Genomic DNA, 22,522 nt, shown 5'->3' on the forward strand with positions numbered 1-22,522 from the left:
ACTAACTTCATATTTGACTGGCAGACATGAGAGTGCTGTGAATGTTCTCGTCTTAATGAAGAAAACAATAAGTGTATTCACCATCATGTCATGCTCCATCTGCGAGGACAGAGTAAAAGACAATCAAGAGTGCAGGAAGTCAAGAGGAGACATAAGAGGAGACCAACGGAACCTATCTGGCATGGAACTTGTTTATTGATGGTTAAATTTCCAGTAAGATGAATCCAGCATTCCTCAGGGTGGTCAAATGCTCCAACGCACTTGTAGCTGAATTTTTTAAAGATGTTTTTTGGTTTGTCTCACCCAAACAAAACCCAAATTAAAGGAATAGACGTGAAATAACATGATAGATGGATGCAATAGAGCGTGAATGCACCCCAGGATATGATGGATGAATCCAAGTATTTTTGGTGGGGGTAGGTTTCCTGAGTGCTGCCTCAGATGAAATACTGCTCCGTATGCTTCAGTTCCTACAGAGATTCAGCTTAACTGTAGGCCAGCGTGAGTGTTGTTTAGGGGGGTGAAGACTCATTGACATTCTCAAGCGAGACTTGGCACTGCAGCGTGCTACTTTCATGTGTGAGGGAGTGTCTATCTGTGTATTCACAAATGTGTGTGCAGTATGGGCTAGCTGTTGCCATAGTAACACTGTGTGTGTGCGCATGTGTGTATAAATGTGTACATGTGGGTTTGGTCAATTGGAGGGGGGTAGGTGGGTTTGACAGTTCGACAGAAAAAAAGATAATCTGGGAATGGTAAGACAGTCATGCACACACACACACACACACACACACACACACGCACACACACACACTTTTCAGATTTGTGTGTCTATTGCTGACCCTTTAATGGGATTTGAGACTTTCATTCATTGTGTGTTTTGAGTTGTATGTGTATGTGTGTGTGTGTGTGTGTGTGTGAGAGAGAGTGAGTGAAATTATGAATAGTGTGTGTCAGGCATTCTGTTAAGTAGCTACTAAACATATTTATCCATGTGAAATACAAAGAAATCTGAGTCAGGTTTTCATAATAGAATGATTTTGGCATTGTGTGTGTGTGAGCCCCCAGTGTGTGTGTGTGTGTGTGTGTGTGTGTGTGTGTGTGTGTGTGTGTGTGTGTGTGTGTGTGTGTGTGTGTGTGTGTGTTACAGAGAGAGAGAGAGAGAGAGATAGCAGATGCTCTCTCTGGTCTTGAAGACATGCTCCAATGCTGCTGCCATCTGGTTGGCTGAGTGGAGCTGAAGGCGGGATGATGGCTGCTCTGAAATCATTGGCTGATGGGAAGGCTCAAGGCTTTAAGTCCACTTAAGACACAGTGAAAAGGGGGGGGCAGTTACAGAGAGGAGGGGTCATAAAACAGTGGGGTGTTATGGCATTGTCCACTGAAAAGGGCAGATGGAGGGAGCAGTGAGTGCAGAGGGGCAGTCATGCATTGACTGGAGGAGGATGAACAACCAAAGAAAACTCCAGGAGGCAGTGGCACCGTGAATCAGAGCATGTTTCAAATGGTTTGAACAAGTTAGAAGGTGCACTGAATTCATTTTGGCGTGTGTCCTTCGCGGTATTGAATGATCTACTCTCCGTCTGTGTTGTATGACTGGACAGAAAAGATGAGGCCTCGGTGGTCAGTTGGTGCCTCCCCTCCACTCAGACTCAGCAGGTCCTGGGTCGTCACTGGGTGTGACTGCAGTCGAAGCTATTCACCTCCCTCACTGACGTGCACTGTTCGTTTCATAAAACCTGGTGTTTTTCACGTGTGCTGTTAAGAACTAACATCATGACTTCATGCTGTCAGACACACACAACCAGAGCCTCCAGATGATGAAAAGAAGGAAGCTTTCTTATGTCTTAAGTACTGTACTGGGGATGTACAGACGCCATGTATTTCCATACTTAATGACCACTGTTTGGCTGTTGCACTGTAAAGAATACCATAAAATGTGTCTGAAAGGTAATTCCAGTTTATTACAACTTGGAATTATTATTTTCAAACGTTTGACAACTGTTCCTTAGGCTATAATGCATTTTTCTCACTAAAGTGATTATGGAGGTCTGGGAACAGGGCGGCTTTACTAAAAACAAGTCTTTCAGGAAGTTTTTAAAGGCCACTCCAGAAAGTGGTGAGTTGAAACAAAACAAAAAACAAACCTCAGGCCGAGATATTTTGACTTTTAATCTTTGGTATGGGTCCAAAATAAGAAAGATGACATCGTCAGGGTTACTTTCAAACATTGGAAAGTCCCTTCAGAGCCACAGCAGACTTTACACAGGGGTTTTCACAGGCTAAATATGCTTCTTGTGATGAGTAAAATGAACTTAATGTGTGAAGTCAATGGGGCGCCCCTTTAACAAATGCCCAGCTGAGTCAAACTTTGAATGGCAATATTATTACCAAAATCGGCTGTTGCGTACATCCATCACAATTCACTGATTGATATTCTGGTTGAACCCTGTGCAGTGGAGAGTTATTAGCGGCGTTTCGAGCATGCTTGCTTTCGGTCTTACCTCCACATAAAGCGGGAGATAATCGGACTGAACAGAAAGCCGGACTGAGATCGGGAGAGAGGGAGCTTTGAGCGCAGCGGTGGTGACTGGTGCTCTTTAGGGGAGGTTATCTTTGGTCGCACAAGCCTGCCTGTCTGCCTCCATCACGTCAAACCACACACACCCTGCCTGTGGAGCTGAGCCACAGAGGGCCGGGAGACACTGTCATCCATTTTTACCCCCCGTCTCTCATCCCTCTGTTTTTTTTTTCCACGTCTTTCAAAAAGATAGTGACATTTCTTAATCTTGTTTCCTCATATGTTCTCCCTTCACCTCTTTTTCTGCTTCCCTTCCCTCTCTGCCCCTCATGCCACTCATTGTTTATCTTGGACTTGTTATTAATGCTGTGCTTTCCCTCTCCTCTTCCCTCCTTTGTACAACTTTTATTTACACTTCTGCTTTCAAACCGTCTCTCCGGGTTTGTCGCGCCTCTGATCAATCTCTCTGCTCCCTCTCATCAGTTTCTCATTTCCTTTCTTGCCCCTACACGCTTCTTTTTGCATGTTTCATCTGCTCTAAAGCCAGCTCTTATTCCTTTCATCCCTGTTTCATCCTTTGGCATTTTCTCTTCCTTTGTGGCTGTTACTCATTTGGAACCCAGCAGGCCTGAGTCGCTTATCTCTGTAGGGTGGTGTTTAGGTAGCTTTTGAACACTTGTGACATGCAGTTTGATTTCAGCATGCTGTCAGTGCAGAGTGAAAGGAAACACAAAGGCAGTGGCTCGCTGCAGGGTCATGAGTTTTCAGCTACGATGAAGAGACGCATAGTATGCCTTTGCTTACCAACCAGGGTGTTTTTCACCAAGACGGTTCATGTCGGCGTCCCTTTAATTGTTTTAAAGGTCAGGCTTGGTTGTGTTACGATGTTGTTTGACAGGAGGAAATCCAGCATCATGGCACATGAAGGTGAAGGTAGTGAAATCATGTCCTGCACAGGGTCAGACTCTTTCATCATGTTTACCTCTGTTCTTCTGTTGGGTTATTTTTTAATGCACTGTGAAATGGTTACCACATAATTTTACATTGTCATGCTAATGTACAACCGTGTAGCAAAGCTGGCATACCTGTTACAATAACACATACTTTGGCAGCCTTCTCAATACAGCAGCCGAATAGCGCTTGAATGCTGCTCATCTGGAGAGGAATGTCAAGTTTTTGCATTCCTGTTATGCCTCCTCAAGCCTTGACTTAACAGAAGCGAGCTTATTCCTCACCATGTGCTCTAATAAACTGTGGCAGTCGGTGTCCAGTTTGCTCTGCAGGCAGAAACAACACAAATAATGAATCAAGAAAAAAAACGCAGTGACCTTCGATGGCCTCACTCAGACAGGGGGTGCTCCAATAAAAACAAAGGCATTCTGTAATAAGCGTGTCGTGGTTGTGCCACTTTAGTCCAGACACTTCTGGAAATGTCACTGTGTGTTTATATGTTTGTTTTCAAGTGGAGAGTAATCTCTCTCCTCATTGTCATACCTCTCTTTTCCCCTTTCTTTTCATTCTGACTGAGATGGTCACAAGCCTTTTCATCTTGATGAGTCAACAGGCGAGCTCTCCGTGTTCTTTGTCATTTCCTTGTTCATGTTGCTCAGAGTGTATATTTAAAGCTACATGCTCATTATTCCCTCTGTTCTCTCTCTGTCTCAGGCCCTTGCGTCTCACCGAGCCTACCTCTTGACGGCACGCATTCCCACCAAGGTAAGAGCAGCAGCCGCTCAGTGGAGTTCAACATTTTTTTTCCAGAGAGGAAAACCTGTATACCATAGCAAGAAATACATAGGTTAGGCTATTGAATATTGTTCTGTATTTATTTGCTTTGCGTAAATTCATCACTTACCGCATTGTTCGAAAGTACTTTAGCATAGCTTTGGGATCACTTCCTGTAATCCCAACTCTGTCTTTGATTGACAGCACAGTTGTGTTGCATGTCATCTCCTCATCCAGTCGGTGTCAAAGGAAATCTTTTCTTAAGCCATTTCTTGGTGATTGTCACAGGCTTAGTGCCGTGGTCGAATTCTCCTCTGAAGTCTGGGCTCATTCTTTAAGCTTGATTCCTTAAAACTCTCAAACTTGGCCCGTTTGCTACCCCTGTTAGCTTGTGTGAACGTGTGTTGTGATAGAAAGAGCAGGTTAAGGCTAAAGTAGTAGCACTGTGTGTGCCTGCTTAGATTGCAGCTGTGCAGATGTTTGTTTTTTTTTTCTTTTAACATGGAACATTGGTGCCATAATGTAGCGCAGATGGCAAATGTTAGCACCATCACTAGCAGTGAAACATCTGTCATCATCTTTACCAGCATCACCACTACCACATAAAGACCAGCTCTGCAGTAATACAGTGCAGATGTTCACGAAAACTTCCAGATGCACCAGTTCAACAACTGTTACTGTGTCTACTGCCAATATTTAACCTCACTCAGACTGCTGCTGTCTGGTGAGTCTGGCCTGCTGGCTTTTAAAAACAGGCCTGCTCAAGTGGAAATGAGTTTCTAAACTTTGATCATGAGTTCTGATACTGAATGGTGTTACATGTTTGTTTGTAGGCATCTCTATACATGTAGTTGGTATTTTTTGTACTGCATTGTCGAAAGAGGACCTAATTAGCATTCCTTAAACGTAGTAGAGCTACTACAGAAATCTTGCATCAAAGTCCATTTAGTAGTTGTACTGGAGCTTCCAGTCATATCACGTGATCTTCACCCACAGGTGGAACTTTCAATTTGAGGGCATGAAGTTCTTAAAGTGCTCTGGAGAAAACACTGAGCACACTGAGCAACCCCCATCTGATGGCAAATATCATGTGAAATGATTTACACTAATGTGCATGATAATGTTTTTAAAATGTGTAAATAACAAACAGCAAAACCAGGCAACTTTATGTGAGGGAAATCAGTGGTAAGTCTGAATTATGATAAGGTTGCACTGTAAAGCCCTACTTTGATTTGAATCCTACGTTTGAGTTTTTCAATGTAATGGTTAATTTGTATGTCCAGCAGTAGTTATAGAAAATGTTGCAAATCATTCACATAGTGCTGACGTCAAACCAGTGTTTTACCTACAGTAACTGGGCTGATGATCACTTCACAGTATCATGAGAGTCATGAGATAACATCTCATCACATCTTGAACCCGGTCCAGGAAGTAGTTCACGGTTGGTCTTTAAACAGCTGTATGCTTTCCAGTCAATGAGATGCCTCAGTGGATAGTGTTGGTGATTGATTGGTTGCTTGAAAATTGATTTATTGGTTTAACCGGGGTCGAAGAGGTCATAAAGAACATTCAATCTGACCCGGTTTCACATGACATCATATGTTCCCAGTGTTCTGAGCTGCAGGTCCAGGATCTGCTTATTTAGCTGGCTCTGCTTCTGTTTTCTATCAGTGTGCCCTCGTCTGACCTGGAGGGATTAGACACCTGCTTTATGGAAACTGACCCCCCTCAACAACTCTCCTCTCCTCTCATATGTTACAGCCCATCTCTGCCTCTTTTTTCCAGTTTCGCTTTTTCTTGTTCTCCTTCTCTAAACCTCTTCACACCACTCTGTTGCACTTAATCTTGTTACTTTCTTGTTGCAACTTTTCAGAGGAGAAATTTCTGAAGGTGCAACTTCTGATTTTGATTTTGTGGAAACAAGAGTCTTTTGTAAAGTCTCTTATTTCACACATGAGGTGATGAATCATGAAGTAGGTCCCAGTCGGTCTTGTTTTTCAACACAGGGAGCATAATCCCTCCTCCGCTGGCTTTCAGATCTTTCTATTGTAGTAAACCTCTATCGCCTTCTCCTCCTGCTCTGCTTAGCTCAGATAACCATAGATCACCTTTGCTCTCCTCTCCTTCTTTGCTTTAAGCCATTTGTTCAGCTTTCTCACTCTCATCCTCCCCTTCTTTTTCAACGATCCAGATTACTTCCTCCGTTCTTCATCCCTGTCTCTTCCCCTTTATCTATCTGTTTCTCCTCCCCCACTCACCACTGTGCCGAAGGTCAGCAGGGATATCCTACACTGTCTTCAATCCAATTAAGTATAATGTATTTTATCTTAAAAGTAACTAATGTTTTGGTTTTCTCTTGGATTATTTCTATTAACAGTTCCTCTGCATATATTCAGTCAGTTAAAGGGCCAGTGTGTGAATTTTAAGGGGATCTATTGGCAGAATGTAGCAAATGTGGAATATAATAGTCATAGTTATGTTTTCATTGGTGCATAAAATTCGAATCATTGTGTTTTTGTTACTTGAGAGTGAGGCCTTTAATGTCCACACACAGATGTGGTCCTCTTCCACAGAGTCCGCCATGTTGCACCGTCATGTTTCTACAGTAGCCCACAACAGACAAACCAAACACTCAGAGTTTCACACCCACTGTAAGTTCTCCTACATGCTTTGAAGTGGAGGGTTATGCAGTTGGTTGCAGACTGCAACCTCACAGCTGACTGACAATAAATCCTACGCACTGGTCCTTTAAATGTCAGACTATAATGAAAAATTCTCACCACATTCATTCATTCATTCATTCATTCATCTTCTATACCGACTATCCCTTTCGGGGTTGCGGGGGGGCTGGAGCCTATCCCAGCTGTCAATGGGCGAGAGGCGGGGTACACCCTGGACCGGTCGCCAGTCAATCGCAGGGCATTCCCACCACAAATTCCCAGAATCAGAAATCATGTCTTGAATATCTTCTTTTATGCAGGAAATTCAGTTGACAATGATATTTAAATCACATATGAGAAGCTTGATGATGTTGTTTCTCTTTCTCTTTCTATTATGCCCCTTTGTATATACTGTGTTAATTGCACGCACTTGTTGTCTTTCTGAATATTCTATTCACTTATTGATGCTGCTGTGAAATTTGGAATTTCCCCTCGAGGGACGAATAAAGGAATATTGAATTGAATTGAATTGAACCTGTGAACCATTTTCACGTCTTCAGAGATGAATTGATATCGCACTATTTAAGGCATGCATTTTAAAAAGTGATAAATGATGTATTTCCTGCCCACTTAATTGAAAATCTATATGAATAAGGAGTTTTTTCGTTAATTTTCTCCCAGTAGTAGAGGGTTCTTGCTGCATACTGTCATCGTCAAAAGATGAAACTTGGCAGCATCTGTAAAAATAGCTGATAGTTACAGCATTTCTCGCTCTATTGATTTTTTTTTTTTTTTTTTTTGCTGGGAAATCTATATTACAGTGGAGATGAGTCAACTGCAAATGAAGATTAGCCTTTGCTCGCTGTTCCAGCACATGAGCTATTGACTGCTTACATCCTCTGTAGTTTCAGTTTTCTAGTTTTCTGCAAAAATCGACTTTGGTTGAATCAAAGATTGTTTTTGTCGGCTGTTGATTTATGCTTCCGGCCCTTTGAATGTTTTGTGCTGCGTTTGATTTATCATATATCTTTGTCTGGAATCGTAGAGATGCATCTAAAACAAGCAAGAGAACAATCGGCAGGTGGGGAATTTGTCTGTAATGCTCTTCTGAGGGGAGCCCAAGGCCTTAATACTGAAGTAAATGTGTTGTGGTGGCAGTTAACCCTTAGTTAAACACTTAACTGTGTATCTCTCTTCTCTCAGTTGTAGCTGAAATCACCCTCTAGCTCTCTCGTCCACTTCTCAGTAGGTTTCTCTCTCTTTCTCTCTCTCTTCTGCGTGTGTGTGTGTGTGTCTCAGATTGATGGTTTGGCTCCTCTTGAGAAGCTGCAGGGCCTTACAGTCTGTCAGTGTCTCCCTCCCAACATGCACACATGCACACACAAACACTCCTTCATTCGCCACTCCCTCTTTTTACCTCTTTTTTTTCTGCCGCCTCTCGTTGCTGTATGTTTAACATACCTGTGCGCTCTGTCTTTATCTCTTTGCTTTCTGCATTACGCTCAGAATTGTAGGAAGAAACACTCACACTGGACCTTTCAAAGCTTTGACACCGTAACGTCATGCTGCACATCTTGCCTGATCTAATGCAAACCGTCTCAAAGAAACCTGAAGTAACGGTAAACATGTAGCTGAACTCTCACTAACAGACAAATGTTCATACATTCCAATAATCCCAAAAATCTACAGCTCACTGCAACAGCATCCCAATGTTTACGATCAAAACAAATCCCTGCACATAATCAAATCATTTTGACATATACTCTATCGAAAATAACCCAAAGACAATATATGTAATTTATGACCTCATCAGCATAATTGATTTTTGTAAATATCTCCTTATTCTGAATTTGATTCACTAACATGTTTCAAACAAGTTGGGACAGGAGCAACTAAAGACTGGGAAAGTTGTGGAATGCTCCAAAAACACCTGTTTGGAACATTCCACAGGTAAACAAGTTCACTGGTAACAGGTGATCGTATCATGATTGGGTATGAAAGGAGCATCCTGGAAAGGCTCAGTCGTTCACAAGCAGGGATTTTTTATTTTTTTTTATCATTTTACACAGCATCCCAACTTTTTTGGACTCAGGGTTGGACAACAAAAAGAGAAGCAGTTAAAGTGACAGACGTACAGTGAACGAATGAGTGAACGATGCAATTACTCAGACATTTGGTTCCTCCCTACATCTCTCAGCATGATGCCTTGGCATTGGCTAGAGCTCACATTAAGCAGCATGCTCACTTCTCACTGGTTATGCTATCATACCATTTACTGGCTGTTTGAAATGAACTGATCGACCCAGTTCATGGTAGGTGCGGACACTGTTAATGCATATTATAACATATTGCAAATGGTTTGCAATACACAATATGTACTGTAGACTGCTGTGTAGCTTGAACTATGCTATACTTGTACTATAGCACTGCACGGCTGTGGCTCAGGAGGTAGAGCGTCCGTCCACCTATCAGAATAACGGTCGTTCACTCCCTCAGCAGTCTGCATGTCGAAGTATTCTTGGGCAAGCTATTGAACCCCAAAATGCTCCCAATGCTGTGCCATCACTGCGCATGTGTGTGTGAATGGTTAATGCTTGTATTGAGCAGATGGCTTAGTCTGCTTTGAGTGGTCGTCAGACTAGTAAAGTACTATATAAATACAGTTCATCTGTCATTTACCAGCCTTTATGCCAGACCTAAGGATTTGCCAGTGATGGAGGACGTATTGAGATCCTTTCCTTAAGTAAAAGTACAAGTACCACACTGTGAAAATACTCTGCTACAAGTGAAAGTCCTGCACTGAAACTGTTACTCAATTAGTGAAAGTATGTCAGTATAATCAAGAAAATGTTCGGTACTCAATGCAGAGAAATGGTCCCTGGGATATTATTATATCATTAGATTAATGTTACTCATGCATTCATGTAAAAGCAGGAATTCACTGTAGTTGGTTGAGGAGGAGCCCATTTTTAACCTTTTTTTTTTTTTTTTTTTTTTGCAGGACAATTGATTGTTTAGTTTGTAAAAATTCAGAAAAAGTGAGAAATGTCAAGTCAATTACCCAGAGCCCAAACAACAACAACAATAATACTAATAATGATGATGATAAGTTGGAACTTTGAAGTGTTTTTCAGTGAAAAATGACAAACAATTAGTCAAATGGTTGCCAGTTAATTTCCAGTTGTTGATTGACAAATTATTTCAGCTGTACATGCATCATATTTTCTAAGATCCTCATATGTTTTGTATGCAGGAAAAAAAAAGTACAGTACAGAGTACCTGAGTTGAAGTGGCCAAAATACTTCAGTAAAGTCAGTTATATGGTCGCATCTGCATAAGGTTTGCTGACATTAGCCACCATATTACTGGTCATACCATTTAAGTGCGTTGAATAAAGCAAGGTTGTGTTTTATTGTTTGTGAATCATCTTTTCTTTTTTAAACAAAGACATATGAATTCTTCTTTCAACAGTCTGCTAAACAACAAAACCCAATCTTGGCTAGTTCTGCCTTTTTTGCTGCTAATAGCTAATTATATCTGTTTCTTTGTTCTATCAGAGGATTTTGATTAACTGAGCTTAATATCTTCGTCACGGTGTTATTGCCTTACACTCATTTCCTCTTGAATAATCAGTCCACACAATTAGATTATTGAATGGAAAGTATGGTGCTTGTGTGTGTACGTGTGTGTATTTACACTACCATAAATAGACAAATTGCTATTGTGGGATTGTTTCTAGCGTGTACACTGAATGAGTGAGTAACCACAGGCAGTGCTGAAATAAACACACACACACACACACACACACGCTGGCTGTAGACAGACTGTAGACAGACAGTCTGCTTATCCTCTCCCTCCTCTCATCTGTGAGCCAAGCCTCAGGAACACAGCGCCCACCTGGAATAGTCTGGCCTAGCTCGTTGGCCTGCCCTCAGGCACTCCACACTATGTCTGAGAGAGAGAGAGAGAGAGAGAGAGAGAGAGAGAGAGAGAGAGAGAGAGAGAGAGAGAGAGAGAGAAGAAAGATAGAAAGTGAGGGAGTGAAGGAAAACTGTGTGCTCCATCTGCAGTAGTAGGCATTTGTATTCACAGGTTCCCCCCTCACACAAAAGGATGTGCTTTTCTGTCCTTTTTAGGTATGGAAAGGCAGACTACTGCTTTTCTTTGTCCTGAAACGCTCTCTTGAAATAGAAATAGAAGATGTGTATGTAAGACTGCTCTGTTTGTCTTTAGCCTGACTTGTTTGGAATACCCTGTCTTTTGGATGAGAATAGTCTGTTTTTTTAATTTTTATTTCAATTTTCTGTCAAAGCTTAAATTCACTCTTTCTCAGTTCAAACAATTCAGGAGACAAATTATAAACAGTTTGTTGCAAATGAGCACGCAAACGACCAGCGTATCCTAGCGTGGTTGCATTTTAAATGGTTTCAGCTGGTGGAGATTAAATACTGGGAGAAGTGGGAGAAAAGAGCTGATTTAGTTCAACAATTAAATGACTATATTTCGTCTTCCAGTCTAGTTTTCATTTGAACCTACAGATGGGTCTAATGCAGCTTTGCCAAAACCATGTAAATGTATGAGTGAGTGATGATGTCATCTGAACAGGAGCTGACAAAGAAAAAAAGAAATGACTGCATCCCTACCTATTAATTATGGAGCAGACATATTTTTACACAGCATTCCTCAGACGGACCGTCACTGGACTCGACTGTTAGGCAGGACCGCTGTCACAGAAACAGTGTACACACTGTATGCTCTCACACAAGCACAAGAAGGCCATACTTAAACATTCATTCATTCAGATATTTGCATCCACATGCACACCCAAATACAACCAGAGCTTGCCTTTTTCTGCCAGTTTAGTTATGTAAGAAAAATCATGCATGTCACCAATCGCTTAAATGTGCACTTTTTTATTTTGGTGTTTTTCTGAGGTTTTTTGGGTTTTTTTGCCTTTTGTTCAAAAGTTTATGTCCCGTAATAACAGCGATTCAGATAACTTTTGATTATTGCTTTCATTGTCTTTGTTCTGTCCTTTAGGATGTTATGAGACCTGATGATGCCTATGTACTGTATGGTAATTTAATGGGGATTTTTGGGCTCTTTTTTAGGTGGAACACTCCTTTAATTATCTGGAGATCCAGGGGATTGCTTGTAACAAGCCGACACAGGTACAGAAGTCATCAAAAGTTCTATTTAAATTGTACTTTATTGTTTAAAGCAGGATTATATGTTAATGTATGTGTATGTCTGCTAGTTTGCCCTATTGCTAAACATAAATAAACATTAAACTTTACTATAAATAAACGGTAATGAAGTCTTACAATTTATTTTTGATTTTACATCGTTCAATCATTATTATTTTTTAGCAGTGAAGGTTTGAAGTTGGCTGTTAAGTACCAACAATGAACTTATTTACAGACACATAAACAAGAACAGGAAGCTCATGCCAGTGTTGTGTGTGTGAAAAGACAACAGGAGCCCAGCAGAGAAACATAAAGCAGATGCTATAACAGTATGAGCTCAAACAGCACACAGTACACTGTAATGTGTGCTACCTTCCCTCTGATATCCTCAATACAAATGTAATGCTATGAATTTTACACGAGGACCAAAAATGTTGCTGCAGGGAAACTTCTTTTATTGATCCCTTGTCTCCAGTGAGGTCAAAGGTCAGGATCATCTACTTGGAAGAAACTTAGACTTGAGTGTTTCGCTCAGGGACACTTGAGCATGATGCATGTGGATGGATGATGTGGGTACTTGAACTGAACTTCTTCTGGTTTAAGGACAGCGCCTGTAATCACAACAGATGGGTGGACTAAACTGAGAAGATGGGAAGCAAAATACCTTGAATGCTAGCATAATCCTTTAAAAATGAGCTGCAGTGAAGAGAATAGAGGGAAGGGGGGTGAGCTCTAGGTAAGTCGTGTAGGGATGAGCTTCCATTTGGCTTTTTGACCAGTCGGCTAGCTGTCAGTCATCCAGCTACAAAGTATTAATCCATTTCTAACCACCCTGTTCCTGCAGCTGAGCCTCTCTGCCGCTCATCTCAAGAGATGTCAGTCCTCTTAAGATCCTAACTGATGGTCTCCCGGGTTTAATAAGTATCAGCTAAGATTATGTTAATTTTGGCCTATGGAGACGGCCTGTATCGCCTTACATCAGCCTTTGCATAATTGCAATGAATGCTGAAATGCTTAGCCAGTCTGGGTAAATGTCATTAAATCTTTATTTTTATTTAATTCAAAATGCAGGTGTGGTTGAGTGGAGAGACGGATGTGTCAATTATATTATTTCTGGGTACATTCAGTGGATAGATGGGTGGAAAAGTGGAATGGAAAATGGAAAAGAAGGTAAAAACATATGAATATAGAGACACAATTTCACTGCCAGTAAAGTGTCCTTATATAGTAGATTTTTTTAGACTGACTTAGTGTATGGAATTAAGACAGACAGGCAACTAACTCTCTTTTTTCATCTAAATAAATATGGCTGCGCTTGAAGCAGGTGTCGGTGAAAGCATGCCTGCTGGTGTGGATCACTAATCACTGATGTCCTTTTAGCTGTTCGTAGAGTACGAGCGCGGCTCCTTCTCTCTGAAGCTGCTTTCTACTGAGGAGGTCAACGAGGTGGTCGCTCACATAGGAAACTGTCTGCTGAGGATATGTCCTGGTCTACCACCGAGGTCAGTGTGTGCGTGATTGTGTCTAACGTGTTTTTGGTTTGACATTCATGACATTTATTTATTTCTGTGGATTTATTGCTATTTGGATGCACCAGTCACATTCATAGATTTGAATCAGTCCTATTAAAGATGCAGTTAAATTCATTTTTGTGGTTATTTACATTAAGTTTCATTTGAAATGACTGGAGCACTCCGTCCTGCTTCCTGCTTGGAAAATGTCCATTGACGAGTAAGGCAGTGAGACAGTAGCCCGGAGCTTCTTGTTTCAAAACCTTTTAAAGTGAAGATGAGCATTAGAGAATTTCACCAGCTGCAGTATTTGACAAACGTTGAAATGGGATGATTAAATTCAGTTTTAATCTGTCTTTCCTTCTCAGTAAAGTGATGAAGAAGCTGTGCATGGAGCCTCCAGACAGGCTGACCTCTCTGCAGACTCTGTGGGAGAACAACAAGCCTGCTGAACCGGGACCCTGTGGTAAGAATCTGTGACGCTACAATAATTTCTCTGTGCTTCTTCATCCCATCGCTGAAGTGACATATGGTTGAATATCATACATGCATTCTTGCACAATCCACCTTCCATGGAGAGTCTTATTTGTGTTGTGTTGTGCTCTCTCTCTCTCTCTCTCTCTCTCTCTCTCTCTCTCTCTCTCTCTCTCTCTCTCTCTGCCTAGGTGGGTTTTCTCAGATGTACAGATGTGTTTGTGACTGGTTGGGGCTGCCTTACAAAGAAGAAGTGCAGTGGGTCAGTGCTATTTACATTCTTTTGTGCAGTCCTGGTTCAGCTGTGCTTCAGTGCCTTTGGCTGGATGACATTAAACTGCATAAAGCCCTTTGAAAAAGCCATAGCATTATGGAATATACATGTAGCACCCATGTCCCTCATATGGATTTTTTTTTTCATGCTCTCGCTCATTCCCATTCAGAGTGGAATGACTCTTTCTCTGCTGTATTTGTTTCATCTGCTCTGTGCAATTACTTGTTAGCTTGCATTGCTCCTCATCAAGGTCCTGCAGATGTTTCTCTCTTTTGTTTTTTTGATAAGAGACATGTTTGTTTCCTTTGTTTCCTTTCCAGGATGTGGACACCATCTATTTGACACAAGACACTAGAGATCTCAACCTGCAGGACTTCAGCCATCTGGAGAACAGGTGAGTGTTTGAAGTAGCAGATAAATGTATAACCAGAGCACACCGACATAATGTGAACAGTGGAAAAAAAAGCACAATATTTGCACACAGATGAGGCCATGTGGCTGAAAACATTTATCTGAATAAGAGAGGCACAAAACTAAAAGATAAGAGAGGTTTTGTTGGTATGACATGATTTATTTTTAATGTAAAAATTTGCTGAAGTCACCACAAACCTAAAGTGGTGCTGATACATAAATTACATGAAATATATATAGTTGCAGCTATGACCTTTTCTCTCCTCCCTGTCTGCTCCTCCTCAGGGATCTCGTGGCTATAATAGCAGTCCTGGAGTTTAATCAGTGGTTCACCAAGCTCTCCACCAAGGACTACAAACTGGTTAGTGCATGTTTTATCAAATCCTCCTCTTGTTTGCTCACTAATCAATCTGCTCAGCTTGAGGAACTGAAAAACACAGTTATTGCAGTCTTCTGATAGCTATCCATTAAAGACCATGAGCTACAGGATCGGCGGTCAAGTTTGTTGAGTTACAGTAATGCGTGTTTCAGCTTGGAAAAGATGGCAGGGAGTCAGTGCAGGCCAGATGCTCAGTGTTTGGTCGTGTTTTTTGTTGTGTATCCTGAGCTCCATGCTTGGGCCTTAATGCTCGCCTTTGACTGCCTCGACTGCCTCCATTTAAACTAGAATAATTACGATCAGTTGCCAGTTATTTGGTCAATCAAGCTAAAGCTGATGCAGTCTAATACAACAGTCCTGCAGTGGAGGATTGTGACTAAGTACATTCAAGTACTGTACTTAATCACAAGTTTAAGGTACTTGAATTTTCATTTATTTGTAATAATTGCATGCTTTTACTTATGTAAGGTTTTGAATTGAATTTTGCTTCATTTACATATCAATAAGTGTGGAGTATTACCTCGTTCATTTCCCATCCCATGTTTTCATGCATCACTGTACATTATGTTGGATAAACAGTATAATAGCATCAGTCTGATAATCCAGATTTAATCCCATCTCTGAGTAAATAGTGAGAAATAACTTGATTTAAGACAAATGTTCGTATAGGTTCTGCTTCTCACTTCCTCACTGCACTACTGCTCCACTGCTGCAGTGGTTTCTGCTTCGTCTGTTACAATATTTGTTGGTCCTTTTCCCCGTGGAATAAAAAGTGGCATGAGGGCTTGGACGGGGCTGTGTCTCTCTGTCCGTCCATCTGTGCAATGCCATATCTCAAGTGACAAGCTGTCATAGGCACCAGCTGATTTGGCCAAAATATGGAGAATCACTGTGTAAAGAGAGAGAGAGAGAGAGAGAGAGAGAGAGTAAGAGAGAGAGAGTCTAAAGCCATGCTAGTGGATTTTTGAGGCTCTACTTAGACACACGCTTTGAGCTAAATGCTAACATCATTCAGCGGCTGATGTTGAGCAGGAACTGTACGTTACTCATTGTTACCATGTTCATCATGTTAGTTGAGCTTATTATCAAACCAAAGTACAGGACAAATTAAAGTTTTGAGCCTGGACCAAAGTGGCGGACTGGGATGGACCAGCCAACCAATGGGCATGGCTAAACTTTGTTTTGATGAGTCAAATGAGAGGGTTACTGTGTCACATGGTATTTTGCTGGATCATCCAGATCCTGATGAAGACCAGAAGTTCGAATGTTATTCCTGTGTTTTGGCCTCCCAAGTAAAGGTCAATGATTCTGAATTTAAAGGCCACACAGGTCTAGATTTGAGGTAACTTGCTTATCATTCTTGTTATTTCCGGCTTTTCCTGAATCATATATTTACAACATACTCTCTGTCTGCGTTCACTACAGCACGTCTCTCCCTATACCTTTGCCTATCTATAGCTGTATGTATCTGCCTGTACAGAATTTTCCCCTTTGTTTCCTCCATCCTCCCCTCCTGTCTGTTGACTGAGGATCAGTCCAATGTTCTCGTGTGATAAGACTCCTAATCCTAACGAGACAAAGGGGCTCAATGTCTCAGGCAGTTGCCCCCCTGCAGCACTCCATTACTGACTCTCCATCTCAAGGCTTCGCTCAGTCTCACCAATTACCACACGCAGCTTCCTCAGTCCAAACAATTATCTCACGCCTCCGTCACAGACAGTTCCTTTTGTACAGAATTTTGAAATCCTGTCCGTCACCATGCCATGTGCATATTTAGGTTCAAATGCTCAAATGGGCACATGTGCAACGTATGTCCTTTCTATACCAGATCAGTGTGTTATTGTGATGGACCCTAAGGCTTTTGTATTATGAAGGTTTCTTATTCAAATATGATTTATAGTGTGTTACTTGAGTGTTTTTTGGCAATGTTAACCATAGATACCACTTCCTTTGTTTCGATTAGTGCTTATGTTGTGTTTGATTTGCAAAGAGGCAGATTTCCTCTTTGGTTACTGATCAATCCAACAGAACTTGAACTTCCTTTTTCTCCATGTGCATGTTTGTACGGTGAAAATGGAAAGATGGGGGGTGCGAGGGTGCACTCTGGAGCGCGAGTTTCAATGGTTTTTGATCCCGTGCCAGTGGAAACAATAATAAGTTAGAAAGAAGAATAGGAGGGGAACAGAGAGTGGAGGGAGAAAGTGATGGCAGCAAAAAGGGCAGCGAGACAGTAAGATAAAGGTCAGTTGAGGGGTCAGTAAACCGAGTGTAAGGGAGAGATGCCAGATGTTTAAGGAAATGAGTCAAACGTATCAGGAAAGAGAGATCAGAAACTAGACATTTCCAGCATGTGAAACTAGTCTTGATTTCCTAGCCAGAAGTCAGTTGATGTTCCAGCCAAATCTATTGACATGCAAAAGTTCAACTCAAGGTTAACACTGCCCATCAGCCTGAACTGTTGTATCTGTGCAGCTGTGTACAGATGCATTAGGAGTATCTAACAGACATCGTCTGTGGTTCACAAAGCAGGAAAAAAAAAGAAAACTGCAGTCTAACCAACTCAGTCAAACAGATAAGGAATCTCTCAGAGCAGTGGACTGGATAATATAACACACATGTAAGCAGAAAAACTCTCTCACACACACACACGCGCGCAGCCGGCTATCACAGCAGGGGCTTACGCTGCTCATCCTCACTTCAATCAGGCAGTTTGTCTTGTGGTCTAATCAAGACGCTGAGCTGCTAAATGAGAAAGGAGGAGAAGAACAGGCGAGGACAGCAGCGATAAGAGGACGTGCCTTCTGATCACCTCATGATGGCACAGTATGTGTGTGTGTAAACACGTGTGAGAGTGTGTGATATTTCAGCAGGACGTAGGGTCAGAACAGCACAGCGTGACGAGGCTCTTATTTAATGAATGGTAAATGGTGCAGAGCGCATGCTGACAGTGTCTCTGTGCCGTCCCCAACAGTTTTATTGTGACACTGCATCATACAGGCTTCTTTGTATGCCTCTCTCTCTGCTTTGGCATTACTGACTCGTCTCTCCCATCTTTTTCTCGATTTCAGCCCTCACTACCCTCATACCTCCCTTTTCTGTATTATGTGTCATCCCTCGCTGCCCTCCATCACTCTTATTCCTGTTCTGTAATACTCACAGTTTCACAGTGAGCACGTGAACAACAGTTCCTTTCTTCAATCTTGCCCTCTCGTTGTCTCTCTTTCTCTCTCGCCATTATCCCTCCTCTCCTTGCCCCCCCACCCTCTCTCTCCCCCTCACTGTAGATAACAGTGTGGGACAATGTCTCCAGTGTTATGGCCACACTGAGGCTGCAGGCTGAGAGAAACAGGAATGTCAATTAACAAGAATAACTCAAAACAATGGTCCAGTAAAAGTTCTGTTACTATGATGGAAAATGTTTGTGTTATGAGTCAGGGCAGATCGTTTGTGTAGGAAAATTCGAATTGCTGTAAACTACACCAAGGCCAACAAGGATGTGTGTTTGTCTGTGTGTTTGAATATGACGCAGCACACAGTGAACTGGGTCAGTGCACATCTAGGTGGGGCATGAACGTCCAACTGTTGAATTTTTAATTTTTGCCTAAATATGAGTGCTCTTTCTCCCCCGAACCCGTCTCCCATGGTGTTGAGACCACAGAGGCGAACCAACTTTTCTCCCTCTAAAGTGTCCAAAGTCTGCTGTCCCCAGTCTCTCCTTGTCACACATAAATGGTCTTGAAGCCAAAGAGTCAGAATTCACTCATGCTGTTTTCTTTTCTTTTTTTGTGTGTGTTCTGCACTGCAGCTTTAATTAGCATAAATGAGCAGAGTGCTTCACCACAATTTGCACAACACTCGCAGGAATCATGTGACCCAAAAGTAAAATTCTGCATTATTCCTGTGACCTTGGATGTTTCAGCTCAAGCTTTGCTGTTCTAGATAAAAGTGCCCTTTAAGCCTCTGAGCTGGTTCAGTTAATTAGTATATTTTTTATGCTTTTGATGAGCAAATGAGTGAGCTAAGATCTACTTTATCTGCTGTGAGTGTGAGACTCATAACTTTGACATCGTTTTCATATCACCATCCACTGTTTTACAGAGCACTAACACAAAGCCTCTAATAAATTAAGCGATCTTTTTCTGTCTTTAAATAATATAATACCACCTGCAGAATTATGCACAACAGCGGAGGTTCTTCCTGACATGTGTTGTATATGTGTGTGTTCAGTCTGCAGATGTGTGCGAGCAGATCCTTCGGGTGGTGTCACGCTCCAGTCGTCTGGAAGAGCTGGTTCTGGACAACGCAGGACTCAAAACGTGAGAATAACTGACTATTAAAGGAGCACTCAACCAATTTTACATGTCACTGTCAGTTACTACTCAGCCTGTGAAAACATGCTTAGCGTGTTTAGTAACCGTCAATAACTCTTTTTCACAGCACACACTTGTCACATTAGGAAAAGCACAGGTGTCTTCAATAACATTAGCATTAGCTCCCTTCTACTCAAGTGTCCCAGTGGCCATGACTATGTGACAGTAAATCAGCATGCACAGTGTCTTCTGTTCTGCTCCACATTTCTCTTGTAGCAAGAAAATGATATTTATGTTGCCAAAGCTTTTTAAAAGGTTGCACACGTACAGGAAATCAGTCATACACACATAATGGATACCCTCTTTTACACCCTACAGTGATTTTGCCCAGAAGCTAGCTGCTGCCCTGGCCCATAACCCCAGCTCAGGACTCACCACCATTAATCTTGCCAACAACCCACTGGAGGACAGAGGTATGATATCTGCTCTAATTTAGTCTAGTGTGCTCATCTCTGCTCTGTTATGCCCTCTGCTGTACTCTGTTCTGAACAGCTCTGTTCTACATCAGGTGTGAGAGCGAACTCTCCGACCAGTGAAAAATTGAATGCATTAAACATTCAGCAGTCATTAAGCAGTCAGATTTCTCTTGTCATCTTCTAAATGTGCAACATTCATTCATTGTATGACCACTTCACATACTATAGCCTGCCGCGGGGATAGAGTATGATAATATTGACAGTTTAGGTTAACTGGTTACAGGACAGTGAATGCAACAAGTTTAATATTTCATCAGCTCTATCTACAGTCTCTCAGTGTAACCAGCACACATGAATTAAAGATTCCACCAAATATTAAGGCAGTGGCATGAAGACATATCACAGATTTCCCAGGTTCACCAATCTCAGGCTTATTTGTTCTCATGTAAAATTTACAGAAGGATCCACTGAATGTGTGCTTATTCAAAGAAACAATACCATATTCTTTAGTGATTTTGGCTTCATACACATTTAGTAGTTTTACGCGTTTGTATAAAATGATTTTTTTTGTCTGTCTAGTCATTGTGATGACAGATTATTTCCTACAGATATAGACACAGATATCTCCAGAACTGACATAAGAGTTCAGCCTCATTGGGGTTTCCCTTTAAGAATTGCTTGTATTATTGTCTGTTTGGGTTTGGTTTTAGTTCTATAGGATATATAGGAGTTTAAATGCAAAGTTTTGTATCTAAAATATGAAAGTCCTGATACTCATGCTGGTTGAAAAGAGCAGCGTAAATATCAGAGTGGAGAGGAGGAGAATCATTGACACTCTCTTGCTGCAGGTATCTCCTCTCTGGGTGCTCAGTTTGCCAAACTTCGTATGGGGCTCAAGCATTTAAGCTTCTCCAGAACCTCACTATCGCCCAAAGGTATGTGCTGTCCTCACTTAGCTTTCATTCACAGCTCCTGAAACAGTTTTATGATAAATGACAACATTTGCAATTTTTAAATGGAGGTTGGTTGGAATGATTATATACAAAAGCTGATATGAATATTGCACTGTGATCAGCTGGCTTTGCGTTTTAATTGACATGATCCCCTATGGTCAGATCTTCCACTAATCTGATCATACCTACCTCTGAGATGCTAATGACACTTAATCATGAACATTTAACTGTGAGTGGGAGAGGGAGGGCAAGAAAAGGATGTGTGAGTGTGCACAGACAATCTGTTAACGCTGTGCATGTTTTCATTTACATAAATGAAGCTCACCAGACCACTTTCCTTCAGTCAGCAGAGCTGCAACCTCTTGACATGATTGAAAAATGTTTCTGCAGTAATGGCCTTTAATGACATGCTATGAAGGGGCTGATTGTGCCGAGGCTTTAATGCCAAAAACTGCAGGGGATTTGTAATCGTTCTTGTCATAATTTCTAGAAATGTGGCTGCTGGAAGGTAAAATTTCTGCTTGGTTCTCACCCAAAGTAAATGCTCCAGCACCAGGCACCATCTTTTGGGACCCGCTGTAAACATGCTCTGCTCTCAGGCAATCAATAAAGAGCTCTCATATTTCACAGTGTCGGGTTAGCGAGAGGGCCGCGGAGCTTTAACTGAGCCTCGCTCATCTAGCTAAAGGTCCAATCCATAACCCAAACCCCTGAAGCTCAGACAGAAAGAAGAGGATTGAGGACATGTTTTTCTGCCTTGTTTGTTTTTAGCACTGTTTTTATTTGATGAAAGAAAAACTTATTCAGTCATTTCGGGTTTTGAATTTAAATTTTTAATTGAGTGTAACTGTTGAAATGGTTTCATCTCTTGCAAAAATCATTAATAATTCTCTCTCTCAATGATCTGCATTATTTTAGTTTATTTCTCTTGTTTTCATTGATCGCACTCTTCCTCATCTCTTCTTATGTGTCAGATCAGTCATTGACAGTCACGTCTTGATTTCCTGGCAGTCAGGACTTTGTAAAAGTGTTACTTCAGTCATGTGGTAGACATGTCATGGGTCAGTTATTGTACACACAGTATGTCAGTATGACGCACACACTGTGCAGCAGAAATCCATGCAGACACACACACTCTCTGTCTCTCAAATAAGGCCGAATCATTTGAACAATTGTAGCACTTCTTCTTCTATTTATAGCTTCATGTTCGATAATTCGATTATTTTGATATATTTTCTTAAGACATACAAAGAAGAGGAGAATGCTTCACTGACAGAGGCGTAGCGTTACATCTACCTAACCATGAGAAAACATACTCTTTTCACTTCCCAAGCGCTCACTCGACATTCTGATCCTGTTCTTTCCTGTCTTCACCCACTGCTCATTTCCTCTGCTATTTCCTTCAATATGCTGTCAAAACATCAAGTGGAGATTTGAGGGTTGTGATAGTGCTGACACCGTGTGTGTGTGTCTGTGTGTGCGCGCGTCTGTGTGTATGTGTGTGTTTTAGGGGTGAACAGCCTTTGCCAGTCACTGAGTGCCAACCCGTCCATCCCCAGCAGCCTGGTCCATCTGGACCTCTCAGGGAATGTCCTCCGAGGAGACGACATGCAGGTACAAACACACACACACACACACACAC

General features: G+C 41.6%; 1 protein-coding gene across 1 annotated transcript in view; it reads left to right on the forward strand.

Moving 5' to 3' along the window:
- Positions 1-22,522, forward strand: part of LOC139333800 (F-actin-uncapping protein LRRC16A-like) — a 66,668-nt gene that overhangs the window by 18,657 nt on the left and 25,489 nt on the right. Inside the window, exons 3-13 of the mRNA XM_070966452.1 lie at positions 4,187-4,237; positions 12,018-12,077; positions 13,473-13,594; positions 13,972-14,069; positions 14,269-14,339; positions 14,672-14,745; positions 15,048-15,123; positions 19,369-19,457; positions 19,830-19,924; positions 20,776-20,862; positions 22,391-22,494. Coding sequence (XP_070822553.1) covers positions 4,187-4,237; positions 12,018-12,077; positions 13,473-13,594; positions 13,972-14,069; positions 14,269-14,339; positions 14,672-14,745; positions 15,048-15,123; positions 19,369-19,457; positions 19,830-19,924; positions 20,776-20,862; positions 22,391-22,494 — 927 coding nt within the window. The remainder of the gene's footprint in view (positions 1-4,186; positions 4,238-12,017; positions 12,078-13,472; positions 13,595-13,971; positions 14,070-14,268; positions 14,340-14,671; positions 14,746-15,047; positions 15,124-19,368; positions 19,458-19,829; positions 19,925-20,775; positions 20,863-22,390; positions 22,495-22,522) is intronic.

Source organism: Chaetodon trifascialis, chromosome 7, assembly GCF_039877785.1.
Source record: "Chaetodon trifascialis isolate fChaTrf1 chromosome 7, fChaTrf1.hap1, whole genome shotgun sequence".
NCBI lineage: Eukaryota > Metazoa > Chordata > Actinopteri > Chaetodontiformes > Chaetodontidae > Chaetodon > Chaetodon trifascialis.